Source organism: Eucyclogobius newberryi, unplaced genomic scaffold (assembly GCF_026437365.1).
Source record: "Eucyclogobius newberryi isolate DKJ021-1_F unplaced genomic scaffold, fEucNew1.0.hap1 SCAF_10, whole genome shotgun sequence".
In the NCBI taxonomy this organism is placed as follows: Eukaryota; Metazoa; Chordata; class Actinopteri; order Gobiiformes; family Gobiidae; genus Eucyclogobius; species Eucyclogobius newberryi.
In genome coordinates, this window is record NW_027315724.1 from 28444343 (window position 1) to 28466039 (window position 21697).

The following is a 21697-nucleotide window of genomic DNA, read 5'->3' on the forward strand; positions in this document are numbered from 1 at the left end:
ATATTTATGATATATTATTCTGCAGAAGACTAAAATAATAAACAAATAACTAAATAAAGTGTTGCCACGCGTAGGCTACTTCTTTTCTTCCCTTAGTTGTGGAGCTTTTGTGATCAGACTTGTGCGCGTCTGTTTGCACAGGGCTGAGCGCGCGTGTTCGGCTCGGGAGCAGAGCGGGGAGGCGGGGCAGGCTGAGGAAAGATGTGTTCAGACTCCGATGGTTTATATAGCAGCGCACGCCAAAGTCACTTCATAGTAGCGCCGAGTGTAGCTTCAGATCAGGATTATTCTAGCGACCTTTCATAAACTGAGCTAGTTCCAAAGAGAATGTGCTGCTCAAATGCACGAACCTGACCTGTTGAATCAGCCCATTCACCTCTAGAAGACTCTTTTTGTCAAAACGACACTCATCAGAAGTGCCTGGCAGAGACCTGACTGAGAGGGAGACATTATGCACTGTCAAGCCGAGCTGAGGCTCTCCACCCCGGGGCAGCTCAAAGCGGCAAGAAGACGCTACAAGACTTTTATGATCGACGAGATCTTGTCCAAAGAGACTTGTGATTATTTTGAGAAACTTTCTCTCTACTCCGTGTGCCCTTCGCTCATCGTTCGACCCAAGCCTCTCCATTCGTGTCCAGGTAAGTTCTTTGTGTTTCTTTGCTCAAGACAACACATTTGCCATTCGATTTTAGATACAATATTGCTGTGTTTATCTAACATTTGGTTAGGCGTAAAAGAGATTCAATGTGAAAAACGTCTTCACTTCAGTTGATTCAGTTGCTTTTTATAGGCAATTGTCTTATCACAAAGGCACACAGCATCAACCTTACCCTAGTTTCATTAATCTCAACGTTGTAGTTTTATTTTTTAATTTATGCAGGGCCCAACATGTTTTAGCTCCTTATCTTTTCCACTGATCACACATTATCTGCACCGGAAATAACCTCTCTGGTATACGCGCCAATATCAGATCTTAATTATATTGTGGTGAACGCTCCGAGGCTTGTGGATGCATGATGATAAATAAGAAGATTGATGGAGTTAAAGTGAGACGTAATCTTCAATACAAATAGTTGTGGCCCTTTGTTTTGTCCCGATGCTCTAATATTGGTTTCATCCAGCCAGAAAGGAAACAACATCCACATTATTTGTAATAGGTACTAAATATATTTGTGGCCAACTTTGGCAGAAACTCAATTCAACTCAATTCAAATGTGATTCTGCAGAAGACAACCAAACAGCTGCTGCAACACTTGTTATCTGATCTAAACAAAGCGTCCTGGCTGCTCGCTAATTGTAATTCCACCTTCATCCAAAGAACAGCACTCGCGGCTCGCCACGTGCACTAACCATTAAGATAATTGCCCTAAAGTCTCAAATAATAGCCCGTGCAATTTGATGATGACAGCGGTGAGTGAATAAAAATAGGACCCCCTCATCCCCGTGATATGAGTCGGTGTGTGCGGCGGCTGCGCTCTGGCACCCTCCTGTGCGCATGGAGCCGGGCATGGGGGGTAACCTGATGGGCCCGCATATCAGAGCAGTTCGCCCACCGCTTTATTTGTAACTGCGTGGGTGTGAGACACAGTATATTGCTCAACATCATTGGCTTTTAAGGGCTTTAAATAGAAACTGGCAGCGTATGAAGTTCCCTAAAGAGTGAAGATTGTGCAGATGCTTTTTCCATCTTTCTGCCAGTAGAGGACATTGAGAGACTGTCAGGTTTTTTTTTTGTCTGCCATTTCAGACAGCAGGTCATTTTGTCATTCAAACAAATACATATTCAAAATGTATCTCGTTTTGTGTACGAATTGCGTAGTCAGGTGATTTTTTTAATGACTTTTAGAAATATATAAAATAATAATAAAAGTGGCAGGGCAAAATGATTTATTATGTTGTTCAGTGGTTATGTATTTTTAGTGTGTTATTAACATGTACCCATTTTGTCTTAGCACAAAGGATCAGCAGGCAATGACTCAGTCCTTAACCGTGCAGTAAGAGCATGTTTGACTATTTAATTTAGGCTTCCATCTTTCAGTCCGTCAAAAAGCCCTACCCTTGAACGAGGTTTGAAAGTTTGAAGCTCAGAGATTGCACCATAATCACATTTGAAACTTTAAGAAAAATACCATGCATGAAAGCGAAAAGAAACAAATTAACTGTGTCAATGATTATAACATTAAAAGTTGAACCCCTCAGACAAATTCAACTTTATGCAAGGCAACAGCACCCATCACTCAAACTTATTCAAACTTGGAAGCTCTGACAGGTCAAAGTGCTCTTTTTCAAACACATTATAACACCACTATTCAGACATATTATCAATATATTTTATACTATAAACTAGCTGCGCAATTACACAGTTGAAAAATTTAAATGAATAAACAATGAAGGTTTACAGTCTGAGGCCACCGTTGTTCTAGTTTGGGTTCTGACTCATGGCTTAAACTCCAAATAACTAAAAGTATTTCCAAACTTAATCCTTTGCATACAATAAGTGGACCATTAGGCTTAGATAGGCTTGATTTCACCCCTGTCATCGCATCGGTACAAAGTCACATACACAAAGATAAAGCACAACTCCTTTCTTGTGGATTATGTTTCAGAAATCTGTCATCTCTTCATCAAGTGTCATCAGATTTTTTCTTTCGCAACAAGCAATGAGTTCTAAACTGGTTGTTAAAGCAGGTTGTGCCACAGGCTTATTTTACTTCATCACGAGAAGCCCGTGTCAGTGAATAGGTATCAAATTAAACAGTTATCGCTAATGTTTAATGTATTTCTTAGAAGTGCCTCAGTTTAAAAAATGTAGTGCAAATATGCCTGGGAAAATATCAGATTTTATTGTTCCATATCCTCGAGGTAAAGAAGGTTAATTAAAGGCAATACATTTGGATTAAAGAAACTTGTTGCTCCTTTCACACTGATTGATGTGCTCTCAAGACTTTACACACAAATAATAACATAATAATAACTGTTCTGGTTTTGTATATAATAATAATATTAAATTACGATAAAAAGTTTCACAATAATTAAAGCTGATATTTGAGATGTACACGTTGGCCTTTTGCACTTATTATATAATGTAAAACACACTTGGGGTCACATGAGTGTACTCAGTACATTCACAAATCAGTATGCATATAACTGCACCAAAGGAAGTAGAAATAAAAAGTGTTTAATTTTTCAGTGTTTATCATAAGTTCATAAGTTTGGACAATTAATGCCAATTTTATTTTTTATAATTTTACACTAAAGTTGCAAGATCTGTTCTGAACTAGTTCAACACTCAGATGCTGAGACGGTCTCAGCACTTGTCAACAACATGTCAGTTAAAGACGTTTTACGAGTTACTTTTGTTTTCTAGTTCTTTTAAACAGATCATTTCACAAAATGTTACAACCACATTCCACATGTTTTCTAAAATTAAAACCGATCAGGAAACACAATTGACACGTCTAACAAATAGTTGGTTATATGTATTTTCAAATCATAATAATTTGTTGCAACAATGATACATTGTGCAAAGCTGCAGAGAAAAGAGGGTTTCTTGTCTGGACCTGTTGCTGCAAACTCACGTTGGAGGATTAGTGACCTCAGTGTCTTAGTATGATGTCATGATGAGCCCAAGGCAGTGTGTGTGTGTGTGTATGTGTGTGTGTGTGTGTGTTTGTGTGTGTGTGTGCGTGCGTGCGTGTGCAAAGTATATGTGCGATTACACGCTGCACTTTAAGTTCCTCACCCTTGACTCACATCTTAAGTACGTTTTATTGCCCGATCTTGCGCCGTTTTGCAGCTACTATTATCCTTTAATTGTAGAAATAAATTAAGTATCTGTTGACGTTTGGCAGAAGTCACTATGAGACAGTTTATTCACACAACTATGTGTGTTAAAAGTGTTTGAAGATATGAAAATTAAGATGTTCTATTTTTTGAAATTTGATTTGATTTGAGCATATCAAGAGACATTAAAATAATAATAATAATTTACATGCCATACTTGTTGAGTTATATTATAATTTCTACGATTACATTCTATCACACAATCTATTTTCATTTTCTTTTTTTGCATTTCTTTGTTAATACTTAGCTCCTTTCTGTTTTTAAATTCTTTCTGCTCTGATGAAGTCTGCATTTCAACATTATTTTATCCTGAAGCAAAGAAGATCACACTTAACAAAATTAAGCTGATAATCATTCATGCAAGATTCACTAAAAGGCAGTGTAAATGCAGAACGTGTCTGTCGTGTCAGTCTGAGTTCATAACCTCTTCGTGTTCAAATCACTTTTCATTCCAAAGCAGGTAAAAATCTAAACCCGCAGTAACCATAGAAAAGTGGCTATTAAATACGTTGAAATATGTTGTTGGAGTAATAAAGCTGTTTTAGAGATTATACACATGCTAGAGGTAAAGTATTGTTGTAGAATTTGTACATATAATAAAATGACTTGTATTTTAATGTCATTCAAGTTGTCATGGGGATCCACAATGGCACTATAAAGTAATGGACGCTACTATGTCGGAGTAGTATATTTAGTAGTAGAGGTCCAGAATAGCTTTGTAAAACATGTTGTGCGTCATTGAGTTCACGGCCTCTTACATGTTCAGGGTCAGAAGAAAAACACTTTCCGCTGCAAAAATAACCCAGTTACAATATCAACCCGTCTCGGCAATTATGAGCGATCAATAACGGTGCAGCTGAGGTCTTTTACTGCGTGTGTTTGATTCACGGTCTTCCTCCCGCAGGCTCGGCGTCTCTCCGCGCTTACCCGCTCCTCTCCGTGATCACGCGGCAGCCCCCCACCCTGGCCCCCTCGCACCTGCCCCGGGACACCTCTCCCGTCGGGCTTCCCCCTCACCTGCAGCACCCGCTTGGCCCCGAGCCGTCGCCCAGCCAGACGCCCCTGAGCATCAGCAGCGAGTCGGACACCGAGCACGGCACGTCTCGCCACAAGAAGCCCCGACGCAGCCGAACCATCTTCACCGAACTGCAGCTCATGGGACTGGAGAAGAAGTTTCAGAAGCAGAAGTATCTCTCCACACCCGACAGGTTAGGAAAAGTGAAATAATAATAACTTCATCATTTTAGTTGTCATTTTTTCATTCACTTTAGTTATAATTGGTTTATTTTTTTAAACTAAAAAAAATAACATAAAACAATTATTGTCCTTTTCGGGTACTCATAAAGTACAACACATTTTTACTTCTCATTTTTTTTAACTTTACTCTCTTATGATAATTATTTGTGATTATGTTGAATGTATTTGTACCAGTGGTCTCTTCAAATTTGTATTCAGAAGTCACACCAAACTCTATACAAAAAAAACACACCCACATAAAAGTGACTTATTGAACTCATGTTATCACTTCTGCTCTGCCTCAAAGCTCAAATGATTTTGTGAGAATGTGTCATAAATAAGGAACATATAATATAATGAAAATATTTCATTTTGAAGTTATTACATTTCAGCCCGATCTATAAGAGCAACTTGACTCAGGCTGTATAAGTGTCACTCAGCGTTGACATTTTCATAACCTGCTTAAAACAAACCTGCAATTAAGTGCATTTTCACAACACATCACATTCACAAACCTACGAAAGGCAGGCATTCACTAGACCTCAAATGCAATTATAAGACGAGGTTAACCGGGCATCATAATTTTTCATTTATCCTCTGGGGATAGTTGGAGTAATGTGAATTTGAAGGAGCCAAAAGCATTACCTCAGAATTCTAGTAGGGACAAGATTTTACAAGATTTTAACCGTGAGCGGTTCAACTGTGAAGAGAATATATATATATATATATATATATATATATATATATATATATATATATATATATATATATATATATATATATATATATATATATATACAATATATTTATATATTTAACACTGCCTCATTCACGGAAACAGGGAGAGCTGCCAAGAAAAGCAAACACAAATGTTTTACATTGATTGACTGCCAGTCATATTGCACATGTGCAGGTGCACTATCTATAAAAGTGTGTTTCATTTGCCACAATAAGATGAGGTAATATATGCACACTAATATCAACGGCCAAACTGCAAGGTCAGTTTTTGGTCTAATGCTAGTCTGAACATTTTACAGTTTTAGTATGACTTTTACTCACCCTGAAGGCTATTTTCCCAATAAGCCATTGTGCCATTCAAACATAAATGTAATAAAAATCTGTGATTCAAATCCATCCATCCATTTTCTACCGCTTGTTCCCTTTTGGGGTCACGGGTGACTGGAGCCTATCCCAGTGACTTCGGGCCTTAGGCGGGGACAGTGGCCAACTTGTCGCAGGGCCAACACAGACATTACACTCTCACATTCATTCACTAGGGCCAATTTAGAGTTACCATTTTTTACCTAACACATGTCTTCGGAGAGAACATGCAGACTTCACCCAGAGAGATCATGTGATGTTGGTCTGGTCCGGAAATTGAACCCATGATCTCCTTCTTGGGAGGCAAGAGCGCTAACCACCTTTGCCACCGTGCACCCCGTGTGATTCAAATCTACTGCACGAATACTCAACAAATATTCACTGAGCCATAAAAATAAACAAATGCCTATCTTTTTAAAAATGCATTATTAACATGGGTTTTCCTTTTATATAACAATGGAGAAATAAGTTCACAAAGTGCAAAGACTATGTTACTGAACAACAATACAAGACAACAATACAAGACAACAATCTGCACATCTGCTATTACGGGGTGCTGTAAAACATTTCAACATGCTCAAAAATAGTTCAGATTTATTTTCTGAATCCATTTCCATGCCATCTGTGAAGGAAAACTCCCACGATACATTATTAAATATGTCCCGTCCCGGCTCGCCCACGGCCCCTGGAAAGTCGCCCTGCCTCCTGTTAAATCCCAGAGATCGAACACCACGATGCATCCAGCCACCCATGCAGCGCCCTTCAGAGTCTCCCACCCTGACACTGTAGAAAATTAATTAAACACCCAGCTGGCAGTGAAACATCAGCTAGAAATTCCCCTTACATCAAAGACATGGCATGCTTCACACTTCAGTTTGTTGTGATCCAAAGATAACTGCAGTTTTATTCCTTTTGTCTTGGCATGGGACCACAGCGGTGTTGACTGCTGAAACCATGGCATCAGTAAACATCTCAGATTATTTTTATCATGGTGTAAAAATGATTGACTTCTTTCCTGACTTATAATAATCAGTGTCAAACTAATCCACAGTGATTACCATTATTATGTCTTGAATATTGACTGCTAAATCACTGCATGTTTTGAGAAAAGTGAAGTGTACTTTTTTTGAGTAATTTAGATTTTATTTAATTTCATTGCAAAGATTAGTAGCCCCCAAAGGAAGTGCAGGATTTAAAATGACCAAAATAGTAGTACTCCTCATTTTACATTTTATGGTGTAGCTCATGAAAGGAGTGCTGTTAATAACCTTTATCTTAGAAGCTCAGAGAAGAGGAAGTCTCTTTTGTAACCAATCAGATAAACCTTCCCTCTCAAATCAGATTTTGTTATTTCTAGTGTCTTTCACTGCGGTGTTGCATTACCGACTGGCCCACAGACATTTTAGTCATGGATCAACACATGTGCTGGATGCATTTTAGCCCATTTTCAACACCAATCATTATTATCCACAAGAGGATGATTGTATTACCAAACCTAGAGCACCAGTTTCCCCACCACTTCCTACAGGTGCAGGTGTACAGTGTCAGCATGGTCTGGCAGCTTTGATGTGGAAGACAAAACTTAAGTGCTTTCTTATCCCACTGTTTGAAACGTTCATTTCGCGACATAAAAAGGAAACAGTAAATCAAGGGTAAGAAATAGCAGGTGTTAAAACTGGTGTCCTTTGTTTTTCAGGTTAGACCTCGCACAGTCACTCGGACTCACTCAGCTCCAAGTGAAGACGTGGTACCAGAACAGACGCATGAAGTGGAAGAAAATGGTAAATCTTTTTTAAATCATTTTTGAATACCTGTAACGATGAGGTGGGCCCATCGGCGGGCCCTCTGACTTTTTCTGCATTTATTCCTTTTTGTCCACCATCTGATGAAAGGGAACAATCAAGCTGGTGGACATGGTAAAGATAAAAAGTATAAAATATATTGGGATGAATTAGGCTCAGTTTATACTTCAAAACAAGATTTATTTATTTAGTCATGGATTCCACCTTGATATTTTTACTTTATTACAAGTCCCTAATACACATTTCTATTAAATTAGCTTCAGTTTTGAAAGAGGAATGATCAAAACCCAACAAATGCCCAAATCAATGTAAATAAGACCATCCCTCCAGACACCAGCTCTACTGCTCTTTATATTTACCAAAGAAAATCTGATATTCGTCTGTGCAGAGCTTAATCACACTTATAATTAGAGTAAATCAGACATCAGAAGCCAAAACTACAGAGGGTCAGCAAAACAAAAAATCCACCCAAATATCTGTACGCCAAAGGATTCAAGAACAACTTCAGTTTGAAATATTTCTGCAGTTTGTGACACATTTCTTTTCCGGTTTCAAAACTATCAAGATACTGAGCTTTAATCACAACGTATTTCATGCATGTCTGATCCGTGCATTTAAACCGCCATCAAATACATTCAAACCAATTTTGGTTTACAGTAGAAAAGCAATGTAAAGGAAGCTATACACTGAAACTATTATTTGTGACCAGAGGTAATAGTCTGGAGGTGAGTGTGAGCGGTGATGACAGCAGTGAGAGCAAACACTTTAGAAGAAGGGTCAACAGAAGTGAGAGAACAAAAAAACAATCCAAATCATTACAGACAAATGAGTGCAGAGGGGAGCAGCCAGTGGCCATCCGTCTTCTTTAATGACTATGATAGCCCGCAATGCCTTTAACTACTGCCATTTATTATCACCACTGCCCTGGCCAACCTGTCTCTGTATTATTGTAGGTCCTTAAAGGAGGTCACGAGGCCCCCACCAAACCAAAAGGGAGACCGAAGAAAAACTCTATCCCCACGACGGAGGAGATTGAAGCTGAGGAGCGCAGACTGCAGCTGGCGGAGGAGGAGCGGAGGCGGCAGCGAGCGGGTAGTGAAACGGCGCTGGCTCACGAGCAAGAAGAGGAGCAAGAGGTGTTTTTGGAGGACGTCACGGAAACGGGAACTCATAACACGGCCACGGTGGCGGAAGAAGCGGAGAAGATGCAGCTCGTAATGCCGTCAGAATGCCGCAATACGAGTTAAATGCTATCAATATGCCAAAGACTGACGCCAGCCAGAACAAATAGTGCCTCAGGGTCACTGTAAAATGCCTATGTTGTTATAGCCACATGTTTTAAATAGGGGTTGTGACTCTAACCAAAATTCAATATGTAGCCTTGGTATTATAAGTGGTATTATATGAGCTGTATTTATGCTCGTTGCACTGGTAAAAATCAGGAATTTTCAAAACACTATCAATATCTGCCTCAAGCTTCTGAAATGTGCCAAAATATCAATGTTTGCCTTAAATGTCGTCTATAGATATGTAATAGACCCTCACTGCCAAAACTATTTTTTGCTACACAGTGCCTTCCATGTTCTCAGATGAAATTTCACTTTATGTTTGAAGTGAATTTTACAGTGCAGTTTTTATTTGTTTCTAAGACATGTATATCTAGACAAGTTGCGGAATTCTATTATATGAATGTAAAGCCATGAACTGTAAAATATTTGAAAGGTATGAAATATAATACTGGAAATTTGTAACGTGAAATACAATACAATAGTTTCTGTGTTTTTGCCATCATTTTAATTTTCTTTTATAAATACTTTAACTCTTGAATTTTAATTCCTGAACAACAAGAACAACAACATCCCGTATCATTTTAGAAGTGCAAACCTTGCATGAGTTTTGCATTGCAACACTATTTTGACTTGCTTCATTCAGTTTATTTTTTATGAATTATAAAGATTTTTCATATAATATTGCAGTATTTTTCAGATGTAAATAGTGCCTTGTTGGGAATGCATGTTTGCAGTTTTTTTTGTTTTTTAAAATTATGTGTATAAATGTATTTTTACTCCATGCACGTGTGTTTATGTATTTAAATACACTTAATAAAATGGTCTCATAAATTGTATTTGTTATGATCTATTTTTTTATAAATATTTCAAATTCTTCAGGGAGAATTGTTTTTCGTCCCAGACATGGCTGAATGTGGTGACACACATTTGGAAGGGCATCTCAACATAAACAGTAAAGCTAATAGTAGTATATTATAGTTTAATACACACACGCTAAAATGTATTTTTATGTGACACACAATAACATTATAACTTGTCAGCCACGTACAGCGAGTGTATAAATCAAACAGTTACAGTAGCCATGACAGGTTGATGTGTGGGCAAGAGCCATTACAGAGACACATTTGGAGAAATATTAGACTTTGTCAAAGTTCACCACAAATCACGTCCAACGGAACAAAGCATTTAAGTACTTTGCGTTGTGACATTTATCATCTTTATCTGCACAGCAAACACTCTGGCCTGTGGTGCACCCAAGGGCTCGTCGTGACCCTGAGCCAATGCAGAGGAGTCTGGAGAATATTTTTAGTGGTTGATGGCGGACACGGATGGTTTCTAAAGCATACACTGGTGGTTTGCACTGAGTGATTGTGCCCGGTGCTTAAACGCCCTGTGCAAACATGCCTCTTCATTTGTGTGTGCATGCGCCTGTCAAGTCTGTGGAAGATGATAAAACACACGGGTTTCGATACAATAAATCATGTTTACACTGCAGGTGATTGACAGGCATTCACTGCTAATGTGTCCAGTGTATAGTTTTGTTAAACACTTATCATAGGAAATATATAATCATCAATACAACTTGATAACACTTTATAATAACTACACTTATTCCTGCCTTAAACATAGACTTTATTCATAGTGAACAAAGTTTTTTAAGAACGCTTCGTAACCTAGTAACTACTTAACTAATACTCTACACCTAACTCTTAACCCTAACCTTAATTAAGCAGTTACTAAACCTGAATAATGCATAATAAACTATATGTTCATTTTTAATTTAGTCTTTGTTCATGCTTTGTTAAGGCAAATTAATGTGTAGTTATTATAAAGTGGTACTAATAATTTATATGATTAAAAAAAAACAAAAAGCTGAATGAAAACACAATAATCGAAAATATATGGTTTAGTCAATTCAAATTTCATCTAACTTTAATCCAGACTTTACTTCATACAGCACACAGGGATTTGTTTTTCATTTCTACATATGCACCACTCCATTTCTGCAGCTTTGGGATCAACATGTGAACAGCAAGTATTCATCAAATGAATAACTTATAGCTTTTATTTTAACTACATCTTTCTCAGTGAGTCAGCTCTACACCTGCATACATTTGTGGCCATAAAACCTTTTTGACTGTTTATCATTTTGGACTTCAATTACAAATGATAGGTTCAAACCTAATGATGTGGTGAAAACAGAGTTAATACAAGTCCTCACAGGAGGCTTTAACTTCCTTTAGGCTAATTGTTGTGTGGCAAGCTAAGGAAGACTTCTCTTATCTGCCCTCGGGCAAGACACTGGTGGCCTAATTGAAAAATCTGTTATTTTCTCACAGGCCCAAGTTCAGCAGCAGGTCACAAAGGAGTGGAGCGGAGTGAGTGCTGCAGCCAACCACACCCCCATCCATCGCACACCTTCACCTGTCGGCTTAACGTACGCACAGGTAATTAGCAGGGGCCCAGGTGAGAGGCGAGAGGGCCAGGTCAGAGGAAGTTATCTCTAAATGTTGAGTGCATGCTCAACCAAGAGCTTAGTTAAGTCAATAAAGGTGGATGCTTTCTGCAACATGCACAATGCCAGCTATTGTCCTCTGAAAGAGCAGAGAGAAGCACTCGTTGCAGTAACAGTAGGGCTGTTGACTGGATATATAGAGCCATGTTGAGCAATGCAGATGTCGTCAGGCTCTTCTTCCAAATATAGAAGAACCACTCAATTTACTTTCATACTGTTGTCAATGAGCAGCCAATGAATCTCTGAGTGCACATGTCAAGTGCTACAAAGAGTCTCTGTCATTTGGAACTAAGAACATCCTGTTCAAATAGCAGGCATCCATGTCATACTTTTAATTGTCTTAATTATAGGCATTGAAATGTTAATCTTCTCGAGTTCCGTTTTATTACAATACAAATGTTTTCTTATGACTTTATTTTGCAAGTAAGCCAAGAGAGTTTTTTCTTGCTTGGCCTAAAATAGATGATGCACAGGGCTGGCACTGTCCAGTAAATATACTGGACACTGACAAACATTCAATCTCATGTCACTAATGGCTATTGAATCATGTATTATATTATGATTTCCTTGTGCATGTCAGTGACAGTTGGTGATTGCTGGTCAGGTATGAATGAAATATCAAATAATAGCAGACAAATAACATTAAAACTTGTAATAAGATCTTCTCACTTGTGTCTGAGAAACAACGCGGCCTCCACACTGACAGCTCACGTTTTGGTCGCCATAAGAGACGACATGGCCTCCCCTCAGCAGACTTTTAAAGTCATAAATCAGACAGTGGATACATGGGTTAAGTGTATGTCTCCGTGCTTGTTTTTGCTGCAGGCTTCCTAAAAGTCCTACCATTTCCGCTGTTCAGGAGATGGGCGGTAATAGACCTGTCATTGCACCTATACCCAGGAGCTACTGTGTTGCTCTGCGAGTCTGTCCGCAGCATTATGGGCTCTTCAGAAATCCCCACATATTTTAAGAAATCCCAGGTTCAAACTCGTGTACTATCTGTCCTTGTCGTTCACTCACAGAAACTGTGATGTTTAAAAATAAATTCAAATTATTTTAAAAAATATGGTAATTACTTCTAACATCACTATTCTAAGTTTGTCTACAATGTTTATTCATGGGTTCATGGAGTGATCGAAATAAAAAATGAAAAATGAAATATTGGCAAAAATTACCTTGAAACCGGAGGCTGAAACCAATGAATATAAATAGAAAGTAGAGCAGTAAAGCAGTATTTATATGGGCTTAGGATTGGCATGAGATGTCCAATGACGTTTAGCTCCTGGTGGTTGCATTCAACAGTACAGAAGTTACCTATTGAGGAAAAACAGATCAACATTGACCTCCCAAGCTCACAAGAATACCCATAAGACATTTTGACAACTCTGGTTCCTGTTCATTGTTATTTTTGCACTGTTGGACACTTCCTGTTCTCTTTGGAAAAAGGTATTTGTATATTCAATGTCTTAATGCCTCTTGAACTGTGCCAGCAGAGACAGGTAATGAGCCGGGTGAGGGATCGGGCCCATCTTCAGCTAATTCCCAATAGAGAGAGTAAATCAAAACAAGCATGGATGGATATTGGTGAGTGACAATCTGTGAAGGGACTGTATTTTCTCAACAAGTTTACCCTCTCCTCTGTCAGCGCTTGTGACAGCCCAGTATGTGAGGGGTAGTGAAGGGGCTGGCAGCGCTGATGTCAGAGAGCAGCCAGAGGTCAGCTGTCAGATTATAGGCAAAGAGGTGGGCCTAACAGATATATGGGCGGGGCTAACACAATGTTGTTTTCCTGTTGTCATTAAGGGCTTAGCGAATTGACCTGAACATACTTATTATTAATAAAACTGTGATCAGGCAATTGTGGAGTGTGCAACTGTGGCTGAAAGGGTTGCAATAATACATGATTACATGATTACATTCACAATGTTAGGGAACCCCTGATAAATTACAGATGCACTCTTAATAAGATTTGTAATAAGGGTAATTCTTAGAGGAGTTACAAGTTAGAAAACAAGTGCAAAGTGGCACGTTCCAGCATCATAAAAATGTTGTCATTATGTGGACCTATAATTTGTATTCAAGTCTGTGCATAGATACAGGCCTGCAGAAGTTATAGACCCGTGGTTACACATCCCAAATGATACTTGGGCAATATTGAAATATTCTGCAGCATCTGTCCGTTCGCTGGAGCAGACAAAACCCTCTTTATGTGGCTCACCTTGACATGAGTCAGTTCCTCTTGACTGGCTGTCAGAAGGCATCAGAAATCACAAGTGCTGCGGCTGCCAATGGCCCGTCCCCCTCCACCTGTTGTGGCACTCGTTGCTATAAACATTTGAGGGATTTGAATTGCGTATGCACTCCTGTAATGTTTCCTTCAAGATGTTATCTTTTGAGATCTGGCTCGATGCCCATGTCCCCGAGCAATGCACAAAGGCTATAAAAAGTACTGAAGTAAACTCTTTGTCTTTCTCGTTTCTGAAGTTTGGAAAAACTGAAAAAAAAAATCTACATCAGAACAGTAAATGTTTTTTTTAAATTATGCATTTAAGGTTACAGTTAAGGTACTCTTTATTGTCACCATAGAGACATTTGTCCCATCCTTCTTCATCCTTCGCTGGGGCACCCTGAAAGAGGAGAGAGCGTCTGCTGTGCAGCGCTCAGGACACATCTCCATATCGTGAGCTTGGCTTGGTCAGAACAAGCATGTAAGCATGTTCAAGAAAAACATTCTGTTTGCTGAGGAGGACTATTAAAATTATTGTGAATCGATTTGTGTTTCTGGTCATTCCTTTTGTTTGTCTCATTGGTGGAACATGCTCTCCACAAAGTAATTCACTTTGTATTCATTCATAAGCTGAGATGCAAACACTCCAGTTTAATTTGAGGAATACAATTTTACTCAAGTAATTAATGTGTCCTCTGTACATTTTTGAACAGTTTTGTATTTGTGTAGTAAGCAGTATTATAATATGTTTTTAATAGAAAGTTAAATTGATACAGCCAAATAGCACTGCATCTTTGATAAAGACAGACTAAGTATACTTACTTATACAATGGTCATATATTATTTATTTGAACAGTTGCCAATTTTTGGAACAACATTGTGTTTCGAATTTCTTAATATGGGCTTTGTCAAGTTGGACAGTTTGGGTGGAGCAACCCATTTAAACTGTATGAATGCTCCAATCCAATATGGTTTCTCATTTTGGTGTTATCTTCAGCTGCTTAGCCATATTATCTAATTACATAATTAGAAGACTTGAATATGTCTGTTCTGTTGGAAATTTTGAAAACCTGCCAAAACATATCAACACAATCTTAAACTCTATCTTGTTTAAAGAGGATCAAAGCATTATCCTCCAGCCCTCACATCAGTTAAAGCAACAATGAGAAGTTTCTTTCCTGTGGAGTGGGTGGTCCTGATTCAATTTACATCATACACAAGCACTGGGCACTTCCTCATTAGGGACCAATGTGGAAGAGAGAAACAGAGACTGATTATTTAAAAAACATATTAAAAGTGGATTTCTTATACTGGAGAAAATCATCTGTGACTGGGGCCATTAAATAATTCATAGCATGTTTTATTACAAAGATGTTGTTTGTTTTTGGGACTGTAAAATTAATTTTCAAAATGACTTACTTTTATAACCATCAACAGCCACAGAGTAATAATACAGGCTCTCTCTATATATGGGCTATATATACGGATACAGGCAAAATTTACTTTCACATTTATTTTTATAAATACACTGTTTTATATTCTTATAAACTGCATTGCGTTTTTATTTTTTTATTTATTCAAATGTGTCTTAACATTGTAAAGCACTTTGAATTGCGTTTTGTACAAATTGTGCTCTATAGATAAATTTGATTGATTGATAAAGTCAATTTTGTTTTGCATTTTATTCCCCAAGAAGCTAAGGAAGTGCGCCGTTAGCATGCTGATATTTGTTAGCTTTACCCAAGGTGGTCAAACGTGAAAAGTGCTTTTAAGAATACTTCGGATGCATTATGTACTGAGCAATACATGTGGACTGCTGCAAAGAGTTTAAAATGAGCACGTTCTGTTTTTCACGTACAAATCAGGCATAGTACCTTTAATGAACACACACTTTCCATCTATTGTTCCACATTTGCTTTTACAAACACAGCAGAGTTCAAGTACACTGGGAGCAAGGGGGGTGAAGGGTCTTGCCTAAGGACACAACCACTGAGCCACCGAGATCGATTTCTCTCAACATTGTAGGGCTGCAGCATGCTTCCCACTGACCTGATCAAAACACACCCTCGACTACTTTCTCATTTCTCCCTGAGTCCCGCAGACAGATGCACAGAAACGTCTCTAATCCTTAAAGCTCTTGTGTTTTGTGGCGTTTGAAGAAGTCGCGGAGAAAGGCAGAGGATGGCAGAGACTGATGACCCGACTAACCTCATACCTCCAAGCATGCAACATATCCCAAATGTATGTGCGCCTCGTAACTCTGGGGCACGGCGATTTCACGGTGGACAGAGGCATGGGATCAAAAACAACATGGAGGTGTTGAAGAGACTGTTTTCTTAGTTTTATATCTCATCCAGGAGCCCAACCGACAGGGCACAAGGAGCAAAGGTCAACATGTCAGACTCACTCACACTAAACCTGGTTTCAGCTCTCCCTTGACTTTGGTTGGCTTAAGTTTCTGTAAATGCAAAAGAAAATACTTATTTGTGAAGTACTGGTAAACATTTGTCCATTCAATGCAATATTTTATTTGAACAGTGTTACATCTCATTTTGTTGACATGTTTCACCCAATTTATAACCTTTGAGCATGTCCAATCTGAGCTCTTAATCTACTTGACAGAATAAATAATTCAGTCTATTTGATATAATTTATTATCAAACACTAATCTAACTGTCAGCACCAACTGATCCTGTTGGTAACTGTTTATGTATGAAATATTGAACTGTACCAATGCATCATTTCAGCTGATATTTCTGGATGAGTCAGAAGTATGTGCACAATGGAGAGCATTGTTCTTGAAGGGCCTTGGATACAAACTAATGGTTGCTATCTTCATCAACAAACAGGTATCCTAGATCTTTATTAACCTGAACAAGAGAGGCCAATCAAGTTTAAATGGTTTACCTAGATTTTAAAGCCCGGCAAGGCATTAGACTTTTACTGTTCAAACCAATGTCATACTTATAATTTGCAGATATTAACTTGCCCATCTTTGTATAAAGGTTGAGAGTCTTTTAAGTGGAAGCAACATGTAGTATTTTTGTAAAGAAAAAAAAAAAATGCAAAGACCTATAGGCTATATTTTTGTGGTGGAAAAAGTGTTTAAGTTGTTTACTTCTACAAGTCAGTGGTGGCATCAGCCTGTGCAGTGTGGTCTGGTGGAGTGGCAGCATCACAGAGAGGGAGCGGAGGAAGCAGGACAAGGAGGTCCAGCTAATGAGAGAAATGCCTTCAAATAGCCCGAGCCTTTCCCAAAGACACAGCAGCAACAGTATGAGGGGTGATAGGGTGGAAGGGTATTTTCTTACCTAGGGCCCAGTGCAGGGAGGGGCCCTCACAAAGTCTGTAGTGCGCATTTTTCATATAAAAAGGGCATAGTGTGGGCACAGTATGAACTGGCTGGAGAGGGTATCCATCACCCCAACTTGTGGTTGCAGGATGATGCTTCACATTGCTCCACATTTGAGCATGTTTAGCCTGGCAAACGTCCAAATCAGTTCATACCTGCACAGGTTACAGAAATAAATGTGTTTCTAGCATAACTCCACACTGACTGTAGTAAGTCTCAGTGGGACGTGCCGATTTGATTGTGGCAGAGGCTTAACTAAACACTGCAGCTGTCAAAAGATACTGTGAACAACACCTGATCCAGCAGTGTTTTCCATTTACTGTCATCCACTACACTCTCCTCTGTCTGCACCTGGCACTAAATCTCCTCCCACTGTATGTCCAATGTCATGCCCGCTACATGAACAACGTCTTCATTACAGCACAAACAATTGTCTTTTATACTAATATAGTTATGATATTTTTGCAAAAACTCCAAAATATTAATATTTAGAATTTATTTGGTTATTGTTTTTTGTTTTTTTGCAATATTGGGAGACCACAATGGAAGGTTGGTGGACAAACGATCACTCTGGTGTCGTCTGGACTCATTGTGTGGCCCAGTCATAGTAAATCCTTGCAAATGGATTTTAGTTTGATGTGTAACTGTTTGGAATCGGTTATATCTTGGTTTACAGAACATGGGCCCAGGTTTAATTGCAAGACTGTGTGGGGTGTTTCTGTATTAACACTACTATGTCGGAGTAAGTACAACATGAGTACTCACTCGCTCAAGAGTTCTGCTAAGCATGACAAGTACCACCTTTGATCAAAGGATTGGTCAAATGCAAGAAACACAAAAGATTTTGGTATGATAGTATTTAACAAGTTACTTTGTGGCAGGACTTGCTTTTGCTTTTTTTCAAACAATTAACCCGTTTTGCTTGGGGCCTATTTTTCAAAAACACCTAAAGAAATTACCCTGTTCGTGAACCCTCTGGAGCACAAACAATTTGCTGGATTTCTGATGTCAAAATCTGCACAGAGGAATTCAGATTCTAAGTCCTGTCTAGATTTTCTTTGTTAAATATATGAATGAGTATAGCTGGTTTCTGGAGGGATCGGCTGATTGACACTAGACTGAGCATTTGTTGGGTTTTGACAATTCTCTTTTAAAAACTGGTAAAGTCACTAAAAATGTGTTTTAGGGACTTGTAATGAAGCAAAAATGTCCAGGCGGAATCCATATAAAAGTCCTATTCATTTTATTTTAGGGTTGGTTTTTATTTGTGTTCGTTTTACAGTAGAGTACAGACTGAATGATTGATTTGACTGGAAATAACAGCTTTATTTTTATGTACAGCATATCAAGCAGCTTGAGACTTCCCTTTTATCAGATGGTGGACAAATTGGAATAAATAAAGAAAAAGTCCTAAACATAAGGGTTTAAAGGGGTCTTATAAACCTGCTAAAGTCAAACATAAGTTAATCTGAAAATCATTTCTGATTGAAGGTTACTTTAAGTGTTTTCGTTTCATTCAATAAAGATTGTACATTGATTACTCGAGCCATTTGCAAAGACTGAATTAGTCTGACTGATTGAGAACAAAGCTGCAGCTGAATCCTCTGGCACAATGCACTCATAAACTGTTGTTTTTTTAATTGGATTAAAGCCTCAAAGTGGATTTGCAGACCTCCCACATTCTGACAATGGGAAATCAAGCTGTATATTTCCATCTTACAAAGTCTCTTGTTTCTCAAAAGCAATTAGACAAAGGTCTTGAAACAAATTCTTTATTTTATTGCCACAATAAATCTTTCATCTCGACAAAACAGACAAGAACACTTTTCTTTCCTCCTTGTGAAGATGTTCCATATAAATAAACAATAGGTGAGTCTCATATGTCTTCCGTTGTCCTCTTGGTCTTTTCCGCAGGTGAGAGGAGGTTGTTAGCACATGTACGCGGCCTGCTCAGTCAGTCATGATGTACTTATGCCGGTGACAGTAATCCGGCCTGATTTGTGTGTAACATGTGTGTGGAGGGGCGTGCGAGCTTGTGTGTGTTTGGTTTGGGTGCTCGCTCGCTGACAGAGACCTGCTAGGTGAGCTTAGAGTGTACCATGGCCTGAAAGATGACAATGTGACACATGTCAGATGGAGCATCCTGTTCAGGCAGCACTGATTTGTAACTATTTATTGACACAAACTCCGGAAGTCACATGCAGAGAATTTATCTTCAAGCAGTAAAACAATAACAGATTCACATGCAGAGACAAAGGGGATATTATTCACAAAAGGTTTAAGGTTGCCTCGAACACCTTTGTGCCAATAAAACTTACAAGAAACAAAGCTTCCACTTACACCACATAAAACAGATCAAACTAGATTAAATAATAAGAACACCTTGAGTCATTGATTATGCAACCTTTGCACACTGTGAGGCATCTTCAATTTCCCAATCACAAAAACAAAGAATCATTTAAACTTACATGTGCACTATTTATCGGAGAATTACTGTTTTTGAATGAAATAACCAAAATAGAATTCACAAATGATGATCCTTCTTATTATTTATTTGGGATTGGTTCCACAAACCAAATTCATATTTATTTTATACCTTAAAGTCCTTTCAGCTGGCAACAATCCCGCCTTGGTGTTAAATAATGGTGCCACTCTCAGAGGTTTTTTTATGGCAAATAATTTAACCTTAGTTTATTCATACAGATACACATACACAATATACATTATCAGAGAAGACGATGAACTTTGTGCCAATTTTTGTTTCATGTGGATAGGCCCTGTAAACTCACTGATATGAACCATAAACCAGGTCAACAAATCTGTAATCTGACAGTTTAACTAAACAGTTCAATTCTCACCCGGCTTTAAACTATAAGAGTTTTAGAATGTTGCGACGTGTCGTGAACACAACCTATACAACTTCTGTGTCACTATAAACAAATAAACTAAAGCCTCAGAAAGTGGTACCATCATTCAACTACAAAGAGGTGATTGTTGTCAGTCGAAAGGGCTTGATGAGATTAATATGACAAGTTTGTGTAGCCAACACCTAATAAATAATTATAAAGTTCAATGTTTGTGCATTTCATTTTTGGTAAACCGCCCATAGAGTAACACAGGCCCTTTCCAGTCATTTGAGATCATGGCATTGTCAAATTCTAGAATATGAATGTGACTGATCACTTTGCTTGGAATGTTCCACAAAGACATGGGCTCTTGAACTCGCCTCACCACAGATCTATAACTGTCTCTGTGGAGAAAGCTCGGTTTAATTCAATTCAGTGGAATATTCCAGGCAAAGCAATAACATCTCTATGGACCCTCCACCAGAAAAGTTACACAGTTAACCTTTCAGTTTAAGGTGCACTTTGTTGACCCTCCCTCAGGAAGTTCATTCTCTGCATTTGACCCATCCTTCAGTGCTGCTGGGGCAAACTGTCAGGAGCAGTGGGCACCTGCAGTGCAGCACCTGGGGACCCATCTTATTGGGTTATTTGGACATTTTGTTTTTAATCTAAAGAAAAAAGAAAATGCTCGAAAGAAAAAGGACTATTGTTAAACTAATGCAGTTGTGTGGTATGTCTTTACAATCCAACCACCAGGGGTCACACAAGGTAAATTAATCTTAGTCCAAACATCACCAAGCACTTAGTTATAGATGATTTGTTGGCTGACACCAAGAGGAAAGAGAGAGTAAAACAAAATAGAAAACTGAACATTGAGTCAAGCTTTCTGGAAATCCTTACATAAACGAATCTTCAAAGGCCGATTTAAACATATACTTAGCTCTTCTGTACCAGCAAAGGTTTCCTCTTGCTCATCTGAAGAACACAATCCTCCCTGAATTACTGGGAGATTAGGGCTGAATTATTCTGCCTCTGAAAGTCTCTGAAAGAGAGAAGCTATTATATCCATCAATGGAGACACCTGCTCCTTTGCTAACTACAGAATATACGTATGTTGAGCCATTTCTGTTATTTTAACCTTTTTCCTGTTCAAAGCTGCAATTTGACATAAAACCACCATATGTGAAGTATATGTTACATTTTACAACATGACTTCATACCTTGGCCTAAGGAACAGGATAGTGTGTTTTGCCAGGTTGTTCTTTATTGTCCCACTAAGCTCTTTACAACCTTATATGTTGTAATTCTCTTAAATGCAATTATCTGAAAAAAAAAGTATCATAAAAAACGTGGATAACTGTAGAAATAGCCACTAATACTGAAGTAATGGAAGTGAGCTGGGACAATTAAAACAAGCCATTTTAAAAGTAGTACAGGTGCAGAGGCGTCGTCTGTAGCAAGTAGCATCTTGCTGAAATAAAATATG

At 38.5% G+C, this 21697-nt stretch overlaps 1 protein-coding gene across 1 annotated transcript; it reads left to right on the forward strand.

Moving 5' to 3' along the window:
- Positions 1–266: 266 nt before the first annotated feature.
- On the forward strand, positions 267–10107 carry barx2 (BARX homeobox 2). Its single transcript, XM_072453466.1, has 4 exons — positions 267–638; positions 4748–5051; positions 7877–7961; positions 8936–10107. The coding sequence occupies exons 1-4, from the start codon at positions 452–454 to the stop codon at positions 9227–9229; spliced, it is 870 nt and encodes a 289-aa protein (XP_072309567.1). The 5' UTR covers positions 267–451; the 3' UTR covers positions 9230–10107.
- Positions 10108–21697: the final 11590 nt, after the last annotated feature.